The sequence below is a fragment of the Candida tropicalis genome, assembly GCF_000006335.3.
Source record: "Candida tropicalis MYA-3404 genomic scaffold supercont3.7, whole genome shotgun sequence".
Taxonomy (NCBI): domain Eukaryota; kingdom Fungi; phylum Ascomycota; class Pichiomycetes; order Serinales; family Debaryomycetaceae; genus Candida; species Candida tropicalis.
This window is the reverse complement of record NW_003020059.1, coordinates 896,593-920,704: the sequence shown is the minus strand read 5'-3', so window position 1 is coordinate 920,704 and position 24,112 is coordinate 896,593. Positions and strand designations below refer to the sequence as shown.

Below are 24,112 nucleotides of genomic sequence, written 5' to 3'. Positions count from 1 at the left end.
CAATTGTCATCGCCAAGGTTTTTGCTGGCAAGGGTAAAATTCCACCAACAATTAGAAACAACCCCACCATCTGTCCCGAATTTGAAATCTACTACAATCAAATGCGTGACGCTTCAGACAATATATTACCACCATGGGATCCACAATGGTTAGAGGCATTATATAGAGGTCTGGAAATTAGAAAACAAAACTGGATAAACAATCAATAAAGTATTTACACTATTTATAATAGAAATCTTCTTTAACAACATCTAATAAATCATACAACAACTCTTCTTCATCGTCTATCTCTTCTTCGTCATCACTATCATCAATCTCATTCAAATCCAACAACTGCGTCTTGGCTCTGATCTCAATCAATGTTTCAATTTGTCGCAACGTCTCTGGAGAAGCAGAACCTTTACCAAGCATCATGGTCAACCCATCAAACGTTGTCCCAGAATCAGAAAAACAACTGAAAAGTACCTTTTCTTTACCAAGGAGATTGATCTTGTAGAGATTGGTGTTGATGGAAATCAAACTCTTTTTCTCACCACTAGAAGCACTGCCAACATTAACCACTTTAACATCTTCAATATCAGCAACTGGTACCTTAATCTTGTGTTCTTCACATTCAATAAACTGACGGTTAGGCGTTAATCGGATCACAAATTGATTACCAGCACCAGTGCTGCTGAGTGTCACCAAACACCCTTCCATCAACTTCAAAATACGCTGTTCTCTAACAAACTCACGCACTTCTTTATCCAACTCTTTGTTAAATTCAAACAATCTTCCAGCCCATTTCTCCTTTAACGACTCTTCAATCTTTGTGATTTGGAAATGTCTGACATCACCAATAGCACCACCTTCAGAAACAATCGCTTCATCAATTCTTTTACCACTCTTTTCAATCTCTTCAATGTTACAATACAACAATTGGAAAATCTTGGCAATGTCAACTTTGTTTTCCAACTGAGCCCTGGTCTCTTGCCACAAAATCAACCCGTTATTCATAGTATAATAAACCATCAAATCCCAACTCAACACAGAAGAATAAATCATTGGGAACTCTTCTTGTTTGTTGAAAATATCAATCCACAAATCATTACACTTTGATATAAATTGGCACAACGGGAAAGTTCTAGTATGATCACTCATCATCAACTCCTCGTGGAATCTCTTTTTGAATGTGAAATTAGGATCTTTCAAGAAAATCTTCAAGTCCATTGCCAACAAGATGGTAAAGTTTTCAATAACATACTGACGCGGGTTATCTGTGAAACCAGCACGAACATATTCTTCAGTGGTGGCAGGTGTACCATACTCATTCAACGATGTTTCCAAATAAATAAACAAATTATTCAACATGGTTTGATGCGACTTAATCGACAAGTCAAACGTGGTGCTTTCCAAATACTGGTTCAATTTAAAATATGCCACTTTCAAGTTTTCAATAGCCTCTAAAATGGTTTTATCATCTGTTTCCAACAAGTTTCCAACAGTACTGAAAAATGTCACATGTTTCAATCTACCAGCCAAGGTAATAATCCCACTGTAATCAAACTTCAAACTCTTATTGATCAAATCAGTAACCAACTTGATAGAGTTGAATGTAATCTTGTTATCTTGGAGAAACAACTTAGCCGTGATAATATCAATAACATCAAGATATTCAATCAAACTTTCAAAAAGCGGCAAGTATCTCTCAATACAGTCCTCCTTGTTGCGGAAAATAGTACCAGAAATATCAATAACCAGGATCTTCAAAATAGCCTTGTATGTCTCAGAAGACATATTGGCACTCACAATACTAAACAAAGTCTGGAATAACGTATGATCCAAGATATGGATAAAATCGTCTGATATCGCATCGCTGCCAATAATACAATCTAAAAGTTTGGCCAACACAACAATAGAATTGACTTTCTCCTGTTTATCTTTACCCAAGATATTGGTCTTAAGAATAGTAGCATAAGATAAAGCTGTTGGTTCATCCAATTTGGCCTTATTGATGTTGTCTGAAGAAAAAAAAAGGTTAGTAAACATGCGTGCATGATGGATATTCCTCCCCTTGAAATCAAAACATACTTTTACTCAACAACTCATTCAATTTATGATTAATACTTCTTGAAGATTCAGACATCGTCACTTTCTATAAAGAAAGAAAAAGCAGGAAGTAGTAAAAATTTTTTTTTAACGAAGAAATCTAAATAGCCACTTGTTCTTCTGAATTTTTTTTTTTTTTGCTTTACTTTGTGATTTGGAAAAACCCTTCGACAAAAAAGAAAACAATGCAATTTCAAATCTAAAAATCATAACATTCTCGCTAATTCCCTTTTTTTTTTTCTTACATCCAAATTACATACATTAAGAAATACTCTATGCAATTGGTAATATCTAGCAATTTAGAATTATCCATTCTTGATACGTATAGTTTATTATAAATACTACTTTATCTTATCACGTTCTATTCATGCGTGTACTTTAACACAAAAGTCAATTTTCCGTTTTTTTTTTTAATTTCATTCTTTTTCCGTTGGACTGGACGCACCCACTCAATTTCAATTTTTTTTTTTTTCTCTCTCTCTCTGACTTACATGAGCAAAGAAAAAAAAAAAAAATTCCAGTTGTACCTATTCCATGAATAGTCCCACTTATCACCAAGACCAATTATTTCAATCTATCCTCCTTCCATTCACTTCTTTTATTCTACTTTAATTGTTGATCATTTTTTTTTTTTTTTATAAAAATGAGTTTTCTTAGGAGGGATAAATCAAAGGCCAATTTAAGAGATGGAATTTCAACATCATCATCATCTGCTGGTTTAGATGAGCCACCGATTTCCCCAAACACCCATTTCCCATCGGTATTGCCTTCGTTTGATGGCCATTTACATCATCATGGAACCAATAATCCAGATCACGGCTATCATGATCCGGACTCTCCCCGCTCATCCGTTATTTCATTACCTCAACTTATGCACAATGCCACACCAAACCATCTTAAGGAAAACTACAAGGGGTTCCATGCCAATAAACGTCCAAAAGGAATTGGGAATGTACCTCCATTAGCACAGCCAATCAAACCAAGATTCAAGAGAAAGAGCAATTCATTGTTAAATAAAATCATGAATTCGGGTAAAAGAGAAGAAGACGGTAAAGAACTGGCAAGTAATTCCCGTTCAAGTTCCATCATCCCGGAAGAAAAAAGAAGAAGTGCCAGTCTGATTTCATCTTCTAGTTCAAAACACAAGTTTAGATTCTCCTCATTTGACAGCAACTTGTCCTCCACTTCAACTACACCACCAAGAGAGAAGGATAAGGAAAAACAACTGCTGATTTCGGAGGCGAGCGACACAACCTCGATCCATTCATCAACTGTACCAGCAATATCACTTGATCTTAATATGGATGAAATCCAGGATATTGTGAAAACACCACCACAACAACAGCAACAAGACACTTTATCTACAGTGAAAACAAACACCAGTGTGACCAATATCAAAAACTGGCAAGCCCCTGATAGTTGGGATGTGAAGGCAGTTTCTAAAATGGAAGAGCACCATGCAGCTCAATCACCACAACCTCCAGTGGCAAACAAAATTGAAGAAATTGACACCGATGATGCCGAACAAGAACTTGGCACTAAAAGACAACCAATGCTTTATGGTACACACCAAGTTCCACACATTGCCAATTCATTGGATACTAAATCCAGTCATATCATTCGTGTCTTCAAAGAAGACAATACATTTACTACTGTCTTGTGTCCATTGGAAACAACCACCAGTGAACTTTTAGCCATTGTACAAAAGAAATTCTTCCTTGAATCAACAGCCAACTTCCAAATCTCTGTTTACATTGGGAACTGTATAAAAGTATTGGAAGACTTTGAAAAACCACTCAAAATTCAAATGGGATTGCTCTTGTTAAGTGGATATACCGAGGATGACAAGTTGAGAATGCTTGGGCGAGAAGATTTGTCGTTTGTATGTAAATTTGTTGTGGAAAACATATTCTTGAGAAGTCTTACCCATGACGAAGAAGTATTGTTATCGAGAAACTACGTTGATGTCAACATCTCCTCGTTGAATTTGAAAAATATCCCTATTATATTCCACCAGCACACATATGAAATCGAAAAGTTAAATGTGTCAAATAACCCATCAATCTATTTGCCATTGGATTTCATTCAGAATTGTACAAATCTAGCATACGTTGACTTTTCACATAATGGTTGCTCCAAATTTCCCATGAATTTATTGGAAGCTCCACAATTGACTCACGTAAATTTGGAAATGAACTTTTTGGATGATATCCCCACTAGTTTCAATACTTTAACCAATTTGACACACTTGAAGTTGAACTCAAACCAGTTATCAGCACTTCCAGAATCGTTTGGCACATTGCTGAATTTGAAGGTACTCAATCTTTCGTCCAACTATTTCCAAACATATCCAGAACCAGTAAACAAGTTGGTCAACTTGATTGATTTGGACCTCTCCTACAATGATTTAGCAGATATCCCAGAGTCCATCACCAACTTACAAAGCTTGCAAAAATTAAACTTGTGTACAAACGTATTGTCGGGGTCGTTGCCAGAATATTTGTCCCAGTTGGTTTCATTAAAGCGTTTGGATATCAGATATAACTACATCTCCAATGTGGGTGTTCTTGGGAAAATTCCTAACCTCGAAGTTGCCTATGCATCCAAAAATAAAATATCCACATTCAACGACCAAATGAAATGTTTGAGGTTACTACACTTTGACAGAAATCCGATTACCGAACTTAAGTTTAACAATGAAATGGAAATGTTGACGGTGTTGGATTTATCTCTAGCAAAAATCACCGGTATTCCACCGGAGTTTATAGACAAAATCCCGAGTATTGAGAAATTGGTACTTGATAAGAATCATTTGGTCACATTACCTAATGAGCTTAGTAAATTGTCCAAGTTGTCGTCCTTATCTATATATTCCAATAATTTGCAGAATTTGCCAAGTGGTATTGGTGAACTTAAACACTTGAAGTTCTTGGACTTGCACAGCAACAACTTGAAGTCATTACCTGATCAAATTTGGGAGTTGCGCTCACTATCCCTGTTGAATGTCGCATCGAATATTTTGACATCGTTCCCAAAGGCCCCATTCTCCGTGGTGAAAAAATTATCATCATCTACAGATTTACGTGGTGAACTCACGCAGACTTCATCGTTGGCTGATAGTTTACACTCATTGATTTTGTCTGACAACAGACTTGGTGACGAATGTTTTGATGAAATTTCCTTCTTGGTTGGATTGAAAACATTAAATCTTTCCTACAACGACTTGATTGAAATACCACAGGGTTGCATCTGTCGTTTGACCAGACTTAACGAGTTGTACTTGTCGGGTAATGAATTGTCCACGTTGCCGGGAGAAGACTTGGAGGCACTTAAATCCTTGAAATTATTATACTTGAACAACAACAAGTTGGTCACACTCCCAGCTGAGTTGAGCAAACTTGCTAATTTGCAGCATCTTGATGTGAGTTCAAACCAATTGAAATATAACATAGCAAACTGGCCATATGACTGGAATTGGCACTGGAATAAAAACTTAAGATACTTGAATTTTTCAGGAAACAAACGATTTGAAATCAAACAGAGTCATATCAAGAACCCAGAAACAGGTGAGGACTTTGACAGTTTGTTGGTATTGAAACAGTTGAAAGTGTTGGGGTTGATTGATGTTACATTGACTACAACCAATGTTCCTGAACAATCCATTGATTTGAGATTACGTACCACCGCTTCTGAGTTTGACAATTTTGGTTATGGTGTAAGTGATTCTTTGGGTATGAGAGATCATGTTTCCACTCGTGATTTGTTTGTCCAAAAATTCAGAGGTAATGAAAACGAGGTGTTGCTTTGTTCGTTTGATGGTAAACATGGAGCACCAAACCAGGGTCACAGAATTTCGTTGGTTTCCAAGAACATTTTCGTGAACAATTTCACCAAGGAGTTAGATGAAATTAAAAGTGATGATGAAATTGAGAATGCATTGAGAAAGGCGTTTTTGGCATTCAACAAGGAAATAAACGGTATTTTAAGTTCAAAGAAGAACAACGCATTCACACCAATTCCAAAGATCTCAAAGGAATCACTCGACTTGAACTTGGCTGATGATGCGAATGCTGGTTGTGCAGTATCGGTTATTTATATCAAAGACAAGGTGATGTATTCAGCAAATATTGGTGACATTGAAGCATTGCTTTGTAGAAGCAATGGAGATCAATTCTTGCTCACTACCAAGCACCAACCAACCACACGTGAGGAGTTTGAAAGAATTCGTGCTTCTGGTGGTTATGTCTCTGGCCAAGGGGAATTGGACGATGAGTTGGCAATTTCCCGTGGTGTTGGTTTTTTCAACTTTTTGCCACATACAAACTGTGCCCCATCAATCAACAAGTTCAAAATTACTGTTGAAGACGATCTTATCATCTTGGCCAGTAAAGAGTTGTGGGATTACATCTCTTACGAATCGGCGGTTGATATCATTCGTAAGGATAAGAACGACCCAATGGTTGCTGCTCAAAAGTTGCGTGATTTTGCCATTTGTTATGGTTCTTCAGACAAGATTGCGGTTATTGTGTTGACGTTTGGAAACAGACAAAAAGAAGTTGCCACGATGTTCTCCAACTATGGTGTTGATCGTAGAAGAAGGGATAAACAACAGCTTGCTGGTGGTGATTCTAATCTTCGTAAGTTGGAACAAGAAATCGAGCCCCCAATTGGTTCACTTGCGTTGGTGTTTACCGATATCAAAAACTCGACATTGTTGTGGGACTCATATCCTGCACCAATGAGATCGGCTATCAAGATCCATAACAACATTATGCGTCGTCAATTACGTATTTCTGGTGGTTATGAAGTAAAAACAGAAGGTGACGCCTTTATGGTTGCGTTCCCATCTCCAACTTCTGCTTTATTGTGGTGCTTCCTGGTTCAACAAAACTTGGTGTCTGCTGACTGGCCATCTGAAATTCTTGAAACTGATCAATGCTGTACCGTTACAGATGCCGATAATAATGAGATCTATAGGGGGTTGTCTGTTCGTATGGGGATCCACTGGGGTTCACCGGTCTGTGAGCCAGATGTCATCACTGGACGTATGGACTATTTTGGTCCTATGGTCAATCGTGCTTCACGTATTAGTTCTGTCGCAGACGGGGGCCAGATTGCTGTCAGTTCAGATTTCTTGGATCAAATGAAGAGCTTGACTACTAAGCATAACAATATCAAAAACAATGTGGAATCGGTAACTGAAGCTTATGAAGGTAACCCTGCTGCGGGGGCTTTGATAGAAAGAGAATTGAACGCATTGGAAGAACTTGGATGTAATTATTACAACATCGGGGAACGCAAGTTGAAAGGTTTGGAAACTCCTGAACCAATAACGTTGGTATATACAAACAGATTGAAATTGAGATACGAAATATTCAAGAAGAGGTTTGATGAAACTCATAGTACAAGAATTGTGGGAACATTGCCAGTGGAGATTATTTATGGTTTGAGAACTGTTTCCTTGCGTTTGGAAAATGTATGTTCTGCTATCAATAGTGGTGGTAAATGTGCACAAGAAAGCTTTGAAACCCACTCTTCGGGATTCATTTCTCAAAAGATGAGTTCCACATTCAAGGATGCTGACTTGATTTCATTGTTGAACCATATCACAACCAGAATTGAAAGTTGTACAGCAACCTTGGGATTGCGTCAACAAATGAGTGTGCATAAAGGAAACCACGGATATATTGACACAATGAATTCGTGCTCCATAAGTGAACTTGTGGATGAGATCAATGACATTTTAAAAACATTTAATGAGTTAAGTAGATAAATAGATTATTATTATTATTATTATTATTATTATTATTATTATCACTATGATGAAAAATGTAGATCATCCGCCTTGAGCGGGTTTTCTTCTTTGACGTGAATTACGAGCAATCACCGGTGCGAGCAAAGCAAATGAAACACAACAACAAGGAAAAAAAAAAAATTACAAAAACTTTCGATTCTCGATCTTTGGTATAATTTTTCACTAGCCGTCTATTCCTACCTTCGAAGTCCTTTTGCAATTTCATTAAACTTATTCAAATGGCTACCCTGTCAACTCCATCAATTGAATCAACTCCAAGGATTCGAGAAGCCAATTTTGGTGAGATTCTCGGCATCAGGGCCAATCTTCAACAGCAGGATATTGGACCAGCTGACTTAATCCACAGATCTGTCTATGCTGGATCAAAATCTGCCTTGTACAATCAAGATGACTTTATTCACGAGAAACATAAAAAAGACGATGATGGATACGTTGGTTTCTACCATTACATCAATGGGATGAAACTAGATAACGTTGAATCGTATATTCTTGAATTGATTAAGGTAGGAGCACCATACCGACGTGACGTGATTGTTACATATTGTTCCTTCAACATATTCAACAATACTGATTTTCGAATCAAATACGTTGTTCACCATAAAGATTTACTGATTGATAGAACTTATCAAATTGGTAGTCGAGTGGTTAAAGCAGTCCCCACCAACTACAAGTTAGAATTGGAAGCATCACAAATTGTTAGATTGTTTCATCAATTGGACAATCCCGAGTATCAACCTGTTGGTGTTGCAAGTTTCCCGGATTTTATTAAGACCAAAGAAGATGTTCAAGAATCACTCAACACATTAATCCAGTTTCTCCCCAAAGGGTATATGACCGGGACTTCGTCGATGTATGGAGCTGTTACTTCTTGTGGGGACGACAGAAAAACAAACTACTACAGAAACCGATTAGTCGACGCCATAGTAAGGCTTGACAAACTAGGAGGGTCTGACGGGATCGCGGAACAGATCACAACAATGTTTGGAACCGAGTTCAACTATGTTAATCTTAAATTGGTTAAAGACGAACTTGAATATGTTAGGTTGATTAGTGCCTCAGTAAAGGACTTGTACTCCACACAACTGGCTTTGATTTTGGTAGAGCAGATCAAATTCTTGATTTCGAGGGATCAATTCTTCATGGCATTGGAAATCGCCAAGAAGACCATTTTGATTTTACCTTTGGATTACGATTGCTGGTTCCACCTTGCATTGTGTTATATATTGGTCAAGGACTTTGAGAATGCATTGTTGGTAATCAACGCATTACCAATTATCATAAATAAACACAAAACTAATAAAGACCTGCCAGACTTATTTGTTGACACATTTATTGAAAGACTTGAAATGGAAGAAGTGATTTCTGAAAAGTGTCTCCACGAGTATTTCCCTAACCCAAGGAATGCCGAAGGGAAGGATCTTGCTTCTGTTGAAAAGTTGTGGCAGGATTTTTTTGTTTTCAATCCCTTGGCTAGACATCCTATCGTTGGCCAGTATTTTCTTCAGTCGCCATTGATTAACAGCTCGGCTATAGAAATTGCGTCAGTCGACACGATTTTGATCAAAACTTGTGGTCCGAATTCAACCAAAAATAACTTTGCATCTCAATCTGAAGGCACCACCAACTCATCGATTTTGGATTTCACAAGAAAATCTACCTGGGGAAGAACATATGATTTGTTATCGTTTATGGTTGCCCTTGTTGGTTGGGAACGAGTCATTGCTATTAAGGAACATATTTTCAAACTGAGTGTCGAACAATCAGATGGTAAAGATTACGTAGTAGACCACGGAATCAAAGAGAGATTGGTTACATGTGAAACATGGCTTGAACAATTATTCATTACCATTTATGAAGATCTCCGTTCATTGATGATTACCATATCAAACAACAAGAACCAGGAGAGAAGTGCACTTGAATGGGAAATGATTGGGTTGTTGGGTTGGCCAGTGAAGCATAATTTACGTGACTCAATTAGTTCGCTAGTCACAAGTGTTATGGGCAGAAACCTCCAAGGAGAGTTTGATTACTTTGGAATTGTCCAGCTATTGGAAATATATGATGAATTTATTCTTGATTGTCCAAGCTACCATGATGGCTACAATGGCAAATTCTTGAGTAACAAGTTGATCTTGAAAGTGTCGAGTGACAAGATGTACGATAGTCTAATTAATTCATTAGAAGAAGAATACTTCAAGCTAGACTTTGTACTTCTTGCAATCATGAAATTGGTCAGTTGGACCACACGTTGGTATCAGTACTCGCCAGGGTATCTTGTCACCAGTATTCTACAAAAATTAATTGCCAAATATGATCTGGTATACTTAATGACTAGAGTGAAGATCATCTACGAACTGAATAAAAGACAGAAAGTGGCTAAATCTTTATTTGGTAAGAAGAAAAAGGAACTTCCATATGAGTTTACCGATACAGACACTATTTACGAGCACATGGAACATTTGATTAACTGGGTCGATAGTTTCTATTGATTCTTTTTATTTAAAACCTTTTTTCTTTGTTTAATCATATAGGTGTAAAGCATGTAAAATCCAGGTATATAGACTACCAAAATAATTCTTAATGCCCACCCGTAGTAGAATCCTGCTTCGTTCAAGGATAAAATGATCAGGTACACCTCAGATGCAACACCGGTAGGATACAAGACGTAGAAAGTGGTGTATCTCAACCAGGTCAAGAAATATGGAACACCACCAGTCAAGTTGCTGGCGTAGTAGGAGTATCTAATGATTTCGGTGATTGACCAACTTAAACATAAAGTGATGTAACACCAATGGAAGTTGGCTGGGGAGTTTGGTAAGTATTGGTGAATACCCCAAACAAGCAATAAACGAGAAAGAACCTGGGTGAATGTGGTGAACAATGGGGATCTGACCAACCCAACCAAGGAATTGAAGATTTCAATAACAGCTAAAGTTTGAATGATAGTGGTGGTTTTGTTGGTTTTCTCAAATACATATGGCTGGCCCACTGTAGCACCTAAGAATACAGTGTTGAACAACACAATTGACCATAAAGATGCAGAAATTGAATTATAAGCAATCAAGTATTTATTTGGTTGAGCCATGCTTTACCTCTATACTAAAAGAATTGAATATAAAACTAAGAAAATTTTTCGCCTTGTAATTATTTTTCTCTTTCTTTTGCCTACGCGGTTTTGATCTTTCTCAACACTTTGGTTCTTTGTCCAATCATATACGTGTAGAGATATAAAAACCCTGGGATATACAACACTATAGCGTATTTCAAGAAATAGTAGTAGTATGGTAACCTTTGTTTGACATAATTGTAGGAATTGTACACGGTCATACTTTCGCAAACCAACCCCAATGGATACAAAACAAAAAATGCACTGTACCTAAGCCAAACCAACCAGTATGGGGGTATTTTGACCCCACTTAGTTTTATAGCGTAGAACCCGTATCTGATTATTTCTGTGATTGACCATGCCAAAGTTAACCCAGAAAATACAACAATATCATAGTTGGCTAAACTTTCAGGAATAACAACACAAACGCCCACCATAATAATTAACCTGGCAAATGATTGCAACAATAGTGTGGGGATGGGGGTTGGGACAATTCCAACAATCGAATGTGTTATCTCTGTCATGGAATTGAAAATTTGAGTATACACCATGAATTTGTGTGGGATTGTATCAAGCTTGTAGTAACCAGCAGACCAATCTCCAACACCTTGGACAAAGATGCATAGCCAAAGAAATGCTGATACACTGTTATAGCAAATAAGATATCTCTTCATTACCTTGTCCTAAGAAATATAAAATTAGAGATCAGTAAAGAAAGAAGATTTTCCAACAATTTTATACTAAATTTGGTTAAAATTTCACGTGAAAAAAAAAAAGAGAAACACTTTAAAGAATGTATATTTGGTCATATCAACCAACTAATTTTGTTTATACTTATCTAAAATAGCATTTAAGGTGTCTTCGTCACCAGCAATCAACTCATTTTCCCAATCAACAACCAATGGAGCACTGAACACGTCTGCCGATTTTGTGTTTATAGAAGGCGACTTGGACTCCTCTAATTTATTGAATGTTTCATAAATCATAGCGTACTCGGATGGAGAGAAGATCTTGTTGTTCCATTCAGCACCTTTAATGGTAACTGGATTACCTTTACTATTATACAATTCAACATTCTTATCATGCAAAAAGGGGAAGCAGTCGTGTAAAATCGACTTGTCAGTGGCATTCTTCACATACTTGCTAGTAATCAACTTATACTGGTCATAAGTTGGCATTTTATCCTTCATTACATCAATTTGGAATTCATGCTTTGCTTTTTCTGGTTGAGTCTCATAAGCCTTTTGCAAAATATCATACAACTTGTTGGAAAGCGGGATAGCTTGATTGTGGAAAATCGAAACGGTTGATGGAGAATTTTGTAAGCTTCTGAAAAGGGACATGTTTTTCTTAAGATGGTTAGAATATGAAATTGACTTTAATTGAAAAAAAGAATGTTGAAACCAGGATTAAAAAAAAGGATTCAATTAAAATACTTTGAGGGTCTGTCCATCAACTCCTTCATACTGTAGCAATCAAACCGAATGTTCTCCTGGGTTCTTACTCCTTCTTTTTCTCCAGAAATTAGTTTCTCGTGCAGCATAGGGGCGTGTCGCAAAATAAAATGTCGTACACGACACGTCTCGTGATATTGCCAAATCATGACTATCAAAACATAAAAGAAATATTTACACAATTTTTTTCTTTCTTTCTTTTTTTTTTTTTTCATGTTATTCATAACTTTTTCTTTTACAAAACCAATTACCAAACATGTGTCGTTTTATGATTTATAAAGGAAGAGAGGAGATGGTCCTTTCTGATCTTCTTACAAAACCAGCCCACTCAATCATCAACCAGTCATTCGATTCAAGATTAAGATTAGATATGAGAAATCCCGTCAATGGAGATGGGTTTGGTGTGGGTTACTATTCAGAAAAACACCACCCATGTATTTTCAAAGCTATAACTCCAGCTTGGAATAACGTCAACTTGAACAATCTTGCTGAATGTACTGAATCAAATCTTGTTTTTGCTCATGTTCGTGCATCCACACAGGGTGTGTTATCCGAGACAAATTGTCATCCTTTTTCATATGGAAGAATCATGTTTATGCATAATGGTGGTGTATCGTCATTTAGTTCCATCAAGAAAAGACTTATAAATCATCTTGAAGATAAAATATTTCTTTCCATCCAAGGTTCTACAGATTCTGAATGTTGTTTTGCATTATTCATAGACACACTTTACAAAATGGGATACGATGCTGAAGATTTATCAGTAAAGTTCACCCATTCAATCCTCAGGAAGGCTTTACTTACGACTATTGATTTGATTAAAACATGGCAATGTGAGGTCACTGATGAACCATCACTTTTAAATTTTGCTGCTACTGACGGAGAATCCGTGGTTGTCAGTAGATACATCACTTCCAAGACCGATGAAGCTGCGTCGTTACATTTTAGTACTGGATCCAAGTTTTTTGAATACGCCCCTGGATTGTTTAAAATGGAAAGATTAAACAGATCGCAAGATGTTATTTTTGTGTCCAGTGAACCATTGACATTTGAACGAGGAGATTGGTTATGTGTACCAACAAACACTATCATTACCATAACTAATAGAAACACTGTGCTAATGCACCCAATTGAAGATGAATTCTACGACGGTGGAGAAAACCAAAGATCAGCTGGTTTGGCCATGAGTAAAGGATTGATTGGTGGTGTCCCAACTAAAGAAGTAGAAATTGATTCCACGGTTGCTGAAGTGCCGCCTTTAGATAGAGAAGGTAGAGTAGCCATCAATGTATAGACAAAAAAAAGTAATACATACATACACACATACATAACAATAATAATAATAATAATAAAATATTCCTTTATATATATATATATATTCTTAACTAAATTAATAATTGTATATCGTCTAACCTTTACTAGCAGATCTCGTTAGTTTCGTGTTTTGCTTATCATCCTCTTCTTCGTCTTCAGAGCTGCTTGAGTCATCACTAAATTCGTCATCATCTTCATCGTCGTCGTCGTTATTGTCGCCAACTTTCTTCAATGAACCAGTAGAATCATACAAGGAGTTGGTCTTCTTGTAGGACATCCCATCGTCATTTGGATCTATATACTCATCGTCTTCGTCATCATCTTCGCTGGAAGTCTCAAGTTCATCTTCGTGTTCGTGATTAGGTGTTATTGAAGGGTTTGTTAACTGCTGTGACATGTAATTTGAAAAATGGTCATCGTCATCAGACTCGGATTCATCACTATCTAATAAATCTCTCTTTTTTGGCTCTTCAAAGACTAAACCTGTCTTAACCTCGTCTATGATTTCCCCCAATCCTTCATCAAAAGTAGTGCTTTCTTCTTCTTCTTCCTCATCGTCTTCATCTTCATCACCGCCACCTAAGATGGCATTATACTTTTCTCTAGTATCATACAACACATTATTCACATACTCCTCCCAGACTTCACTTTCAACTTTAAGATCAATCAATTCACTAAGTGTATTTGAAGGGTATAACTGAACAAACTTGACAACTTCTTCGGCAATTAAGGTCAAATGACCCATGAATCCTAATCTCAAGCCATTATGTAAAACTTCGTAATCAGTACATAACTTTTGTCCTTCAATGATCTTATTGGTAATATCTCCCAGGTGAAACAAATCAATCGCCAAAAACTTGTTGAACCCAATCTCCATTGATCCATTCAAAACTTGTTGTACAATATCAAATACCACATTGTGCAAGAAATTATTCCATGGGAAACGGAAAAACATGGACAAGATATTGGATATAATCTGGGTATCAAACAAAGCAACCTTCAAGAAATCTCCCACAACAGGATTGGCTCTTATTTGCTCTTCTGTCAAATTGGCATTTGCATGTGGCTCCTCATCATCAATGCTATCATCACCATTGAATTCGTCTATGGTATCATTGGCGTTGACAGCAGAGTCCAGATTAGAACTGGAATTGCTTTCGTCAGGAAGGATGATTGTTTCATTGTACTTGAAACTGATTGGGTCAAAGTCCCTCATTTTGTTTCGCAATTCGTCTCTTTCTCTAACCACATCAGCTCCCCTATTTTCATTAAGTAATGCCATGTTGGAGCAATGTAACAACTCAGCAATCAACTCACAAATTTTAAATCTTTCAAATCCCAATGGTTCAATATCACCAAATGGTGTTTTCAACTTACGTTCTGGATCCTCTTTAACTAACAATTCATTGAAATCTTCAATCTTTTCTCCAAATACGCGCAACAAGTGGCCCAAGTATATAGGGTCTCTACCGGTTGGTGGATGGTTCTCCAATCGTATGTGCAAGATTTGTAAGATATCATAATCTGAATTATTCTTTCTGATAATCTCTATTATGATCCCAACACCATTTGCTAAGGCATAACCTCCTTTCAACATAATATTACATAAACGTGTCATTTGCTCGTGAGAAACCAATTCTCTTGTTAATTCATTAGGACCAATAGTGGAATTATCAGTTGTGGAGTTTGCAGATATCGTAATCAAAGCCTTCAAAAAATCCGCAGTTGAGCTTTGTTTAATCAACAGCAATTCGTAATTCTCCTTGTCATCATTTGAAATATCTAATGCATCAATTAAATGTGTAACCAAGTTTTGGTTCTGTAAAAAATCTATTATACCAGTCGAATTATCTGGCTTATCTGTGGATATTAATTTAAGTAGGAAATCCATCAATGGTGGATTCGATAAATGATTTATAAATTTGGCAACCAAGTTTGGCTGGTTTTCAATCAAATAGGTTATCATGTCATCACACTTCATATCTAATAAATGTTCCATAATCTTCATAAAGTATGTGGACAAGTTGATACTCAAAGGCTCTTTGTTATCAAGAATCTCCCACAATCTATTTAAATTCTCAGTCGACACCATCACTGCATCAGTCAAGGACCACACATCAGCACTCAATATTTCAGCAGCAATGGTTGCTCTTTTAGTAGCTTTTTCTTCTTCTGTTTCTGCTGGCTCATCATCATCATCATTAGCAGATTTGCCGACTTCGTTGTCTTCATCCTCTTCTTCTTCTTCTTCATTGTTGTCAAACTTTAATGAACTCTTTTCACTAGTTGAATCTTCTTTTTCGGTTTCTTGTTCCTGTTTGTCATTTTGCTCAGCATCATGGTTTGCTTCTTCTTCGAATTCATCGATAATACCTTCAGTTATCACTAAATCAACAAGCATGCTCAAAACTTTATCTTCTCTTAAAAATCCCATCAACATCGGATTATTTGACAATAATTCTTGCAACAAGTCATTTTCAGACAACAACTTCAACAAAATCCTAAATTGTCCACCTTCTTCTATCTTCCCCGATTCTTGATCTCTGTTGTAGTCCTCTAATAACGTTGAGATATTTGAAAGTGATGTAAACCCATTACTAAATTTCCAAAATGATCCTGACATTATGCGACAAATGCAATTTAATTAATACAATAAATAAAATACTAAACTTGAAATGAACAAAATAAAATGAAAATGAAAATATGAAAATAATGAACAAGAATTGTAAAATGAGCAATGCAAATGTGTAAAATCTAGTTGAATGGAAATGATATTGATCGATTAAATAACAATACTCTTCTTTGTTGGTGGTTCACAGTAACTCAATACTTACTCAAACACACACACACTGTCTTTCACTCCTCCAATCAATGGATACAAAAATTGAAGTAGAATAATAACAAACAAACCAAAAAAAAACTAATAAGTCTTCTTCCTTATAGCTATTGAGTATTCAGATCTAATGTCAATGAAATTCAATAACAAGGATTTTGAAAATACCTTTCCAATTATTAAGATAGAAAGAAATTGTTTTCGCCTTGATGAATTTTCTTTTTTTTTTTTTTTCCTTTTGTTTTAATTAACAAATTTTTCTTTTCTTCTTCTTCTTCACTCACTTCTTGTTGGCACTACACTGTAAGTTAACACAAGCTAATAAAAAAATTGTTGACAAAAAAAAAAAAAAAATTCGCGGTCCTGCAGAGAAACCCTCATACAAAAGGAAATTCTACTACCAAAAGAAAAGCAGAAGAAAAAAACAAAAAAAAAAAAAACGAAAAATCTTCACTCATTATCCAATAATAATACACCAATCAAGGATTCAAGTACAATGTTCTTCAGATCAATAATAGGGTCTACTGTCAGACCTGCAAATTTCCTAAATACTTCCAGATTACTTTCCACTGCCATTCCTTCAGCAGCTACAACCTCCCCAGTCTCAGCCTTGAAGTTCACCTCAAATGGATCAAGAGATTTATATGCCATCATGAAATTACACAACTTACCTTATTTAGTCACAAAAGGTGATAAAGTATACTTGCCTTACAAATTAAAGAATGCATCTATCGGTGATGTTTTAAACATAACAGAAGTCACAACCTTGGGTTCTCCTTCATACACATTGAATGCAAAAGAAGGAATTGCTCCAGAATTATTTGAATTAAAAGCCAGTGTTGTGGAAATAACTAGAGAACCAGTGTATCAAGTTGTTAGAAAGAAGCAAAGATGTAGAAGGAAGAAGACCTTCAATGTTGAACCATTTCAAACTGTTCTTATGATCAACGAATTGAAATTGAAATAAGGAATATTTTTATATTGTTACATAAAATTCATCTTGTACATAATCTTTTACTGTTATACATAATCATTTCAGCAAGCTTGGTATTTGCAAAATTAAACTCGCACTCTGGGGCATTCACGAATGGATCATTCAACAACTCTTCTGCAGTTGGACGTAACTTTGGATCAATTGTGAAACACCTATTGATAAATCTCTCAGCAACAGGGCTAACCAAATGAGCAATATCTTCAGGAATTGGAGGAGCAAGTTTTTCCTTCCCGGTCTTGTAGATAACACTGATCGCGGCCTCGTTGGACCATGGTCGCTTACCAGCAAACATTTCTAATACAACACATCCTAAGGACCAAATATCAATCTTGGCACTATACCCCTCAGCCATGCTATCGATAACCTCTGGTGCCATCCAGAAAATAGTTCCTTGCATGGACATATTCGCATTGTTTGCATAGATATCGTTGGACCGCTTGGAAATTCCAAAATCGGAAATCTTACATGTCCCATCTACTTCAAGCAACAAGTTATCCGCTTTTAAGTCACGATGAATGATATTGTTCAGGTGCAAATATTCTAACCCAAGAAGTACCTGTTTTGTGATAAATCGTATCAACGGCTCTTCAAATTTTCCATAAGACTTCAAGCACAGTGCAATTGAACCCCCAGCAACGTACTCGAGGAACAAACTATAGATATTCTTCTGCTGTTCACATCCTAAGTATTGCACTATATTTACATGGTTCAAATCCTTCATGGTCTCAATCTCTTTGTTCAAGGCTTCAATAGCCTCCTTGTTGTTTCGCATGTATGTGACCTGTTTGACTGCTAACATTTCACCTGTGGTAACATTGAATCCCAAATACACATCACCAAATGATCCTCGTCCAATCAATTCACCTTTAATCCAAGCATACTCCTCAAAAAATCCGTTCTTATTCCGAAGTTTGCTGACAAACCCTTGTTCAATCTCCTGAGAAGTTACTTCCACAACTTTCTGGCCCCACATTTTAGTATTTGAGCGCGTTAATTTGGCACTATTTTCGCGCGACAAGTTTGCAAATGTATTTGGAGGTGACGCCTGTTTCATTTGTAAGACTTTACGACGTGCTTCATTGGCAACACCTCTAATTGTTTTCATTCTACGAACCCGCAATGACGGTTGTAAAACATCTTCAGGATCTTCCTTGTTTTCATTATTTCTGGAGACAATAGGGGATTTATTAGCATTGGAAAATGTTCTGGAAATAGTTGGTCTTCGTTGGAATTGAACTTGTTGCTCTTGATTTGGTTGCAGAAATGATGAAGGTTGTGCCTGTGATGATGATGATGATGATGATGATGATAATGATGGTAGATTCTGTTGTACCAACGGCGAGGCAGGAGAGTCATCAATAATAGGTTTATCTAGATTTGTATATGGGAAATACTTTTCAAGGTTATTGTATACTACCTCCACGGGTGGACGAATATTCATTTTTGAAGGTTTCTTGTTTATTGGCTTGACAAAAAAATCCTCATCGTCATCAGAATCAGAATCTTGAGCTGTAATTGGTGAAGATTGTCTCTTAATAGGTTTAACAAAAAAGTCGTCATCCGATTCATCCTCTTCTTCCTCTGCCTTGCTACTAGAAGTAGATGACTCTTCCTTTTCCAGAGACCCTTTCTTCTTTGTCATTGGTTTCACAAAAAATGCATCTTCACTATCGCACTGGGACTCGTGACTACTTTTCTTGCTACCCAAACTACTGTTTGAAGTGAAACTATTCGAAGCAATACTCTTTGTTGAAACTGACCGTGATCTATTCTTAAGAATCGAGTCCTGTCTCTGGATCTGGATCTTTCGATCACCAGGTGGTGGCGGCGCAGCTCTCTTTGCAATAATTGAATTCGTTCTACTAACACTGTCGAGAACATTCTTAGGACTAGCTTTATTGTCGTGATTTTTTAAGCCATGGTCGTCCTTCAATGCCAGAATGGTAGATGCTGATATTGGCGATTTTTTCAAATCGGACATAGATGACGAATAAATGTTGGCAATTATTTTAGGTGCTTTGGCTTCATATGGAGACTTTCTTCTCTTATCAAAATCAATTTCATGTCCTTCTTTTCGAAGCACCCTGAATGAAGACCCAGCTGAGGAAGGTGACTTGGAGATATTGTTAACCCCAGACGTATCGATTTGCAAATGCGGAACTGCGCTTGCCTTTTTGTTTGTCGTGACAAACGGGAACTTTAGCGGAAATTCTTTTTGCTTGGATTTATTGTCATTTTGAGTTGGATCATGAACAGGGATCTTACCAGGGACTTCTGAAATGCTGCTCAATTCCTTGAAATTCCAATAATCCACTTTCTTATCACTGACACTCTGTAATAAATATTGAGGTGTTGCAGGATATGCCTTGTTTCCATCAGTAATGAAAGATTTTGAGTCTGAAGACGTGGTCGAGAACGTTGAAGCTTCTTGCGGGGACTTCAATTCTTGTCGAATCACAAATTTTAATAACCCTTCAAGTCGCAAAATTCTAGGCAATAATTGATCAGGGATAGCTTCACCTTCCTTGTGATGGAACTCAGTCAAGTGCAAAGTAATGGACCCAATATTGATCAATTCAAGTGCTTTGATTATTTGACTCTTTGCATTTGAAATGTCAGTTATCACCACGGGAACAAACAGGTTGTTGTCTTGACTAACCAAGACTGTCGTCTGTGTACTAATCTCCTGTGTTGGTGTAGACTTGTTACTTCGATGCTGTATTGGCAAATACTTTTTCTCCAACGACACTTCATCCGAAAACGATCTGGTTGATTTAGGTGATTGGGTACTGTCCAGAGATATCTTTCTGTCAGAAAAATCAGGATTTAGTTCTAATGGAGGAGGGGGGTCCAACGGTGGAAAATATGATGAATTCCTTTGTTTAGAATTTTTGGATATTTTATCACCACCATACTTCCGTAATGTACTGAGAATTCCAGTGCTTTTCTTGTCACCTTTTGGTACATTTTTTAAACGATTATCGTCAAAGGAACTGTATCGTTTCTTAGCATCTTTGGTTTCATTTGATGTACTTCGACTATGTTTCTTGAAAAACAGATGGTGTGAAGGCGAAGACAATTGGTCTTTTGATTTGGGATCAATGTATGACATGGGTCGTTGAAGCGAGGATGAGGAATTGGAAGACGATATGGAAGATGTGGATGTGTGTTTCGGGTACACTGGTGTTGACTTTCTGTTTTCATACTTTATCACCAGTGGAGAAATTTCTCCTCCAGATGGTTTACGAGGCTGTGGCACTTCGTGGGACGACTCCATTCGTAGCAATTCAATAAATCGATCAACAGAATTTAAATCATCATCTAGTTGTAAAAACTTTGAAAACTGCTTCCAAATCACAGACTCTTTGTCAAAATTTTCCAACTCTAAAAACCTGTTCCCGGAGATTTCATTCTTCCTGAATGTTTCTTTCCAAGAATTGTTAAATTGATGCTTATCAAGCCATTTAATGACATTGGAAATCTGCCATTTATTGGATGCATTCACCAACGGGGACTGGGTATTCATGGCATACCGTACGAATCTCATATCTTTATTTACCTGTTCGGAGCCATTGGATATAGTAGATGCATCTGAGCTCTGTCTCGTGTGTTGCTGTGCTTGTGATTGAAAATCAGTCGGAGGATAAGGTTGAAATTGTTGTTGAGGTGGTGGTATTGACATTGGTAGTTGTTGTTGTTGTGTGGATGATGGAGGTGTTGGTGATCGCAATGACAATGAGTGGGGCTGAGAAGTCAGGTTCAGTAGCGGTTGGAAAGGTAGTTGTGGTGCTTCATCTAAAAATTTAGGTTTTTCCAAATCCAATGAACTCTTGCTATAGTCATAACTTCCAATGATTGACCCGATTGCATTTGAACTTAAACTTGCAGTTCCAGATTTTGCCGGAGAAGGTGCCCCAGATTCAACAATTGTGGAATCACCTCCTACTGCCTCGGGTGATTCCAAAACGGGACTTACTACTGGTTTCTTCGAATAAGGAAAGACATCGGATTGTACTGGTGAGATGAGAAACTCTTGAAGTGAATCTTCCTGATCGGAAAAGCTAAAGTTTGCATTGCTAGCCTTCAGAGATTTCCTTGAGCCGGCATCTTGTAACTGATCTGGTATCGACGAGTGAGACTTGGCAAATGGCAAAATTGGTTGTGGATATGGTGAAGAACTGTACATTGCACTGTCAGAAGCTACTCTTGGTTGTTGTAATGCTTCGGTACTTTGCAGTTTGAAAGACTGGGACGGTAATTTAATTCGTTGTGCATCATAACTGACTGAACGTCTGTTATTCTGTTTGTCCACTCCTTCTTTAGAAGGATTCGATGTAGTGTATGGAAACAGCACTGTGGATGATTTTATTTTTAATAATGTCTAATTGTTGTCGTGAACAAGAAAAAGCAGGTACAGTTCTGTTTTTTTTTTTTTTTGACGGGGCCAGTTCAGTTCAAATCTGGTTTAGTTTATTTTGGTTCTCCTTCTTTTTTTGTTTTGATCGGTATTTTTTTTTTCTCTCCTTCGCTCTGCTATTAATAGACACTTGTTTTGGTTAGACCACAACAATGGAAAAACTTGATGAATTTTCATATTTCCCTATGAAGTAAACAAACCCATTTCAGTTAATCATATGGAGTACCACGATCTACTACATACAATTGTCAAAGAGCTACACACGCTCAAGGATTTTAAACCTGGGGATGAAGCCACAGAGTTTGAGCACCTACTACGATCGGTTTTAGTCAAATTGACAAATGTCCTTGGTATAGATCTTCCCATTGGAGAACTATATTTCACAACGAGTAATGACAACATCGGGAACTTAGAAATCAAGTGTTATGGAGACAAAGATGGACAGATCATCAATAACAACAATATTTTACAATATCTTGAGAAAAGACACGTATCGACATTGCAGGCAGTAGTCGATATACTTGATCATCGAGCAACCAAAATCAAAGGTCCATATTCAGCTATATTTACTGGAATTTCCCAATTGTTTGAAACTCTATTACATCAGCGAGATGAAGCTGAACATGCATTAATTAATTACGTGTGGAAATGTCTTTCCTATGAAATTAATTTTTACCAAGGAATTGTGGATAATATTTTGAGTCCTGATGACACAGAGAAATTGGTGAATTACTTTGAATCCCATTTATCTGACGAAGACTCTATGTTCAGTTATAATCATATTGTTGATGTTCCATTGGATTTAAATATAAATAGTGAATCATTTATGAAAATATATCGTACTTGTTTGGGTGTCTGCAATTCAGAAAAATCAAATATCAAACTGGTAGCCACGGCAGTTGTTTCTATTTACAAGAACCAAGAGAAGATTGACTATTTCGAAATGCATGAAATAACAAAGACATTGGCTGAATTTTGCAATTCCATTTTACCAAAGCTGTTTCAAGCTATGAGCGATAGAGTGTTAGTTCAAGTATTAAAGGTGCATGATGAAGACCCCAAATCGCTATATACACATCTTGATGACATAATTGAAGACTTTATTGCAGTAGGGGTTGAAGGTATTGATAGGGAGTTCCCCTCTTTAGTTAAACATTATATCAATTGTATGCATAACGAATTTCCAACTCTTGTTGACACTCAAGACCACGAGTTTCTTTCTACACTTGCAAGTTTGATCAACCAAGTGTTAGAGTTTAGAGATAATGATGAAAATGTAACAGATATAAAAGATGTTATCGCGGAGTTTGTTTCCTTGAACAAATTATTGCTGAATGATAATTATTTACATTCATCCACCTTGCTAATGCGAGCAAGTACTAATGATTACTACAAGAAAATTCAAATTGAGAGAATTACTTTTGATGGTTGGAGAGAAAAGCTAAACAGGGTGTTATTATTAGATCAGGTAAATTTGGGGCAAAATGGTGTTAAGTTACGATACTTGGAAACATGGTATAGCGAAACTATTAGAATTCAAGAACGGGATCTTGTTGTGGGCCATTTCTACCAGAGTCAGTTGTGCAGAAAAATCTTGCAACGTTGGAAATATCTACTTGAGTCAGACAAGCTGTTAGAGAAGAAGGCAAGTGGGTTTTTCATGAAGAAGTTTTTTAGCAAGTGGCGGCGTTCCTATCTCACGGTTGACAAAAATTATCAAACAGCAGTAGAATTTGACAAGACTGCATTATTGACCAAGCACTTTAGCTGGATGAAGGGTATTGAGAATCTGAATAAGCTAAGCAATGAATTGGCATTGACACTTTATAATTCATTTGAGGAAATGAGAGACTTACGAATCGTACAAAGAATTTTCCACTATTGGTTTGCAAAAATTGCCGCGAAAGCAGGGGATCTAACCAAAAGATTTAATCTATTTAAGGATTCAAAGTCGTATACATGTATTGATTCAAGTATTTTTACAATAATGGAGATTCAAGTCGAGGTTATTGGAGATGTCTGATAGGCTCCTGTACCCAAAGAGATGTCAGTTTTGCTACTGTACATGTTCACCAAAGTGTGGCAGAAACG

The 24,112-nt window shown here is 36.8% G+C and overlaps 11 protein-coding genes across 11 annotated transcripts; 5 read left to right on the top strand and 6 right to left on the bottom strand. All coding sequences in view use genetic code 12, as the record gives it.

Moving 5' to 3' along the window:
- Window positions 1-219: 219 nt before the first annotated feature.
- LMO1 (Lmo1p) lies at window positions 220-2,028 on the bottom strand (the record flags this gene model as incomplete). Its single annotated transcript, XM_002550883.1, has 1 exon — window positions 220-2,028. One exon carries the CDS (start codon window positions 2,026-2,028, stop codon window positions 220-222), a length of 1,809 nt encoding a protein of 602 aa, XP_002550929.1.
- Window positions 2,029-2,731: 703 nt separating this feature from the next.
- On the top strand, window positions 2,732-7,861 carry CYR1 (adenylate cyclase; the record flags this gene model as incomplete). The annotated part of the gene is made up of 1 exon (XM_002550882.1): window positions 2,732-7,861. The coding sequence occupies one exon, from the start codon at window positions 2,732-2,734 to the stop codon at window positions 7,859-7,861; it is 5,130 nt and encodes a 1,709-aa protein (XP_002550928.1).
- A 260-nt stretch (window positions 7,862-8,121) lies between these two features.
- CHS6 (Chs6p) lies at window positions 8,122-10,392 on the top strand (the record flags this gene model as incomplete). The annotated part of the gene is made up of 1 exon (XM_002550881.1): window positions 8,122-10,392. The coding sequence occupies one exon, from the start codon at window positions 8,122-8,124 to the stop codon at window positions 10,390-10,392; it is 2,271 nt and encodes a 756-aa protein (XP_002550927.1).
- On the bottom strand, window positions 10,386-10,988 carry CTRG_05224 (enoyl-CoA hydratase; the record flags this gene model as incomplete). The annotated part of the gene is made up of 1 exon (XM_002550880.1): window positions 10,386-10,988. One exon carries the CDS (start codon window positions 10,986-10,988, stop codon window positions 10,386-10,388), a length of 603 nt encoding a protein of 200 aa, XP_002550926.1.
- Window positions 10,989-11,068: 80 nt separating this feature from the next.
- Window positions 11,069-11,683, bottom strand: CTRG_05223 (uncharacterized protein; the record flags this gene model as incomplete). The annotated part of the gene is made up of 1 exon (XM_002550879.1): window positions 11,069-11,683. The coding sequence occupies one exon, from the start codon at window positions 11,681-11,683 to the stop codon at window positions 11,069-11,071; it is 615 nt and encodes a 204-aa protein (XP_002550925.1).
- A 144-nt stretch (window positions 11,684-11,827) lies between these two features.
- CTRG_05222 (uncharacterized protein) lies at window positions 11,828-12,352 on the bottom strand (the record flags this gene model as incomplete). The annotated part of the gene is made up of 1 exon (XM_002550878.1): window positions 11,828-12,352. The coding sequence occupies one exon, from the start codon at window positions 12,350-12,352 to the stop codon at window positions 11,828-11,830; it is 525 nt and encodes a 174-aa protein (XP_002550924.1).
- A 367-nt stretch (window positions 12,353-12,719) lies between these two features.
- Window positions 12,720-13,757, top strand: DUG3 (glutamine amidotransferase subunit; the record flags this gene model as incomplete). Its single annotated transcript, XM_002550877.1, has 1 exon — window positions 12,720-13,757. One exon carries the CDS (start codon window positions 12,720-12,722, stop codon window positions 13,755-13,757), a length of 1,038 nt encoding a protein of 345 aa, XP_002550923.1.
- A 114-nt stretch (window positions 13,758-13,871) lies between these two features.
- CTRG_05220 (uncharacterized protein) lies at window positions 13,872-16,400 on the bottom strand (the record flags this gene model as incomplete). The annotated part of the gene is made up of 1 exon (XM_002550876.1): window positions 13,872-16,400. The coding sequence occupies one exon, from the start codon at window positions 16,398-16,400 to the stop codon at window positions 13,872-13,874; it is 2,529 nt and encodes an 842-aa protein (XP_002550922.1).
- Window positions 16,401-17,106: 706 nt separating this feature from the next.
- Window positions 17,107-17,577, top strand: CTRG_05219 (mitochondrial 54S ribosomal protein bL21m; the record flags this gene model as incomplete). Its single annotated transcript, XM_002550875.1, has 1 exon — window positions 17,107-17,577. The coding sequence occupies one exon, from the start codon at window positions 17,107-17,109 to the stop codon at window positions 17,575-17,577; it is 471 nt and encodes a 156-aa protein (XP_002550921.1).
- A 28-nt stretch (window positions 17,578-17,605) lies between these two features.
- Window positions 17,606-21,790, bottom strand: BCK1 (mitogen-activated protein kinase kinase kinase; the record flags this gene model as incomplete). Its single annotated transcript, XM_002550874.1, has 1 exon — window positions 17,606-21,790. The coding sequence occupies one exon, from the start codon at window positions 21,788-21,790 to the stop codon at window positions 17,606-17,608; it is 4,185 nt and encodes a 1,394-aa protein (XP_002550920.1).
- Window positions 21,791-22,238: 448 nt separating this feature from the next.
- CTRG_05217 (uncharacterized protein) lies at window positions 22,239-24,044 on the top strand (the record flags this gene model as incomplete). The annotated part of the gene is made up of 1 exon (XM_002550873.1): window positions 22,239-24,044. One exon carries the CDS (start codon window positions 22,239-22,241, stop codon window positions 24,042-24,044), a length of 1,806 nt encoding a protein of 601 aa, XP_002550919.1.
- Window positions 24,045-24,112: the final 68 nt, after the last annotated feature.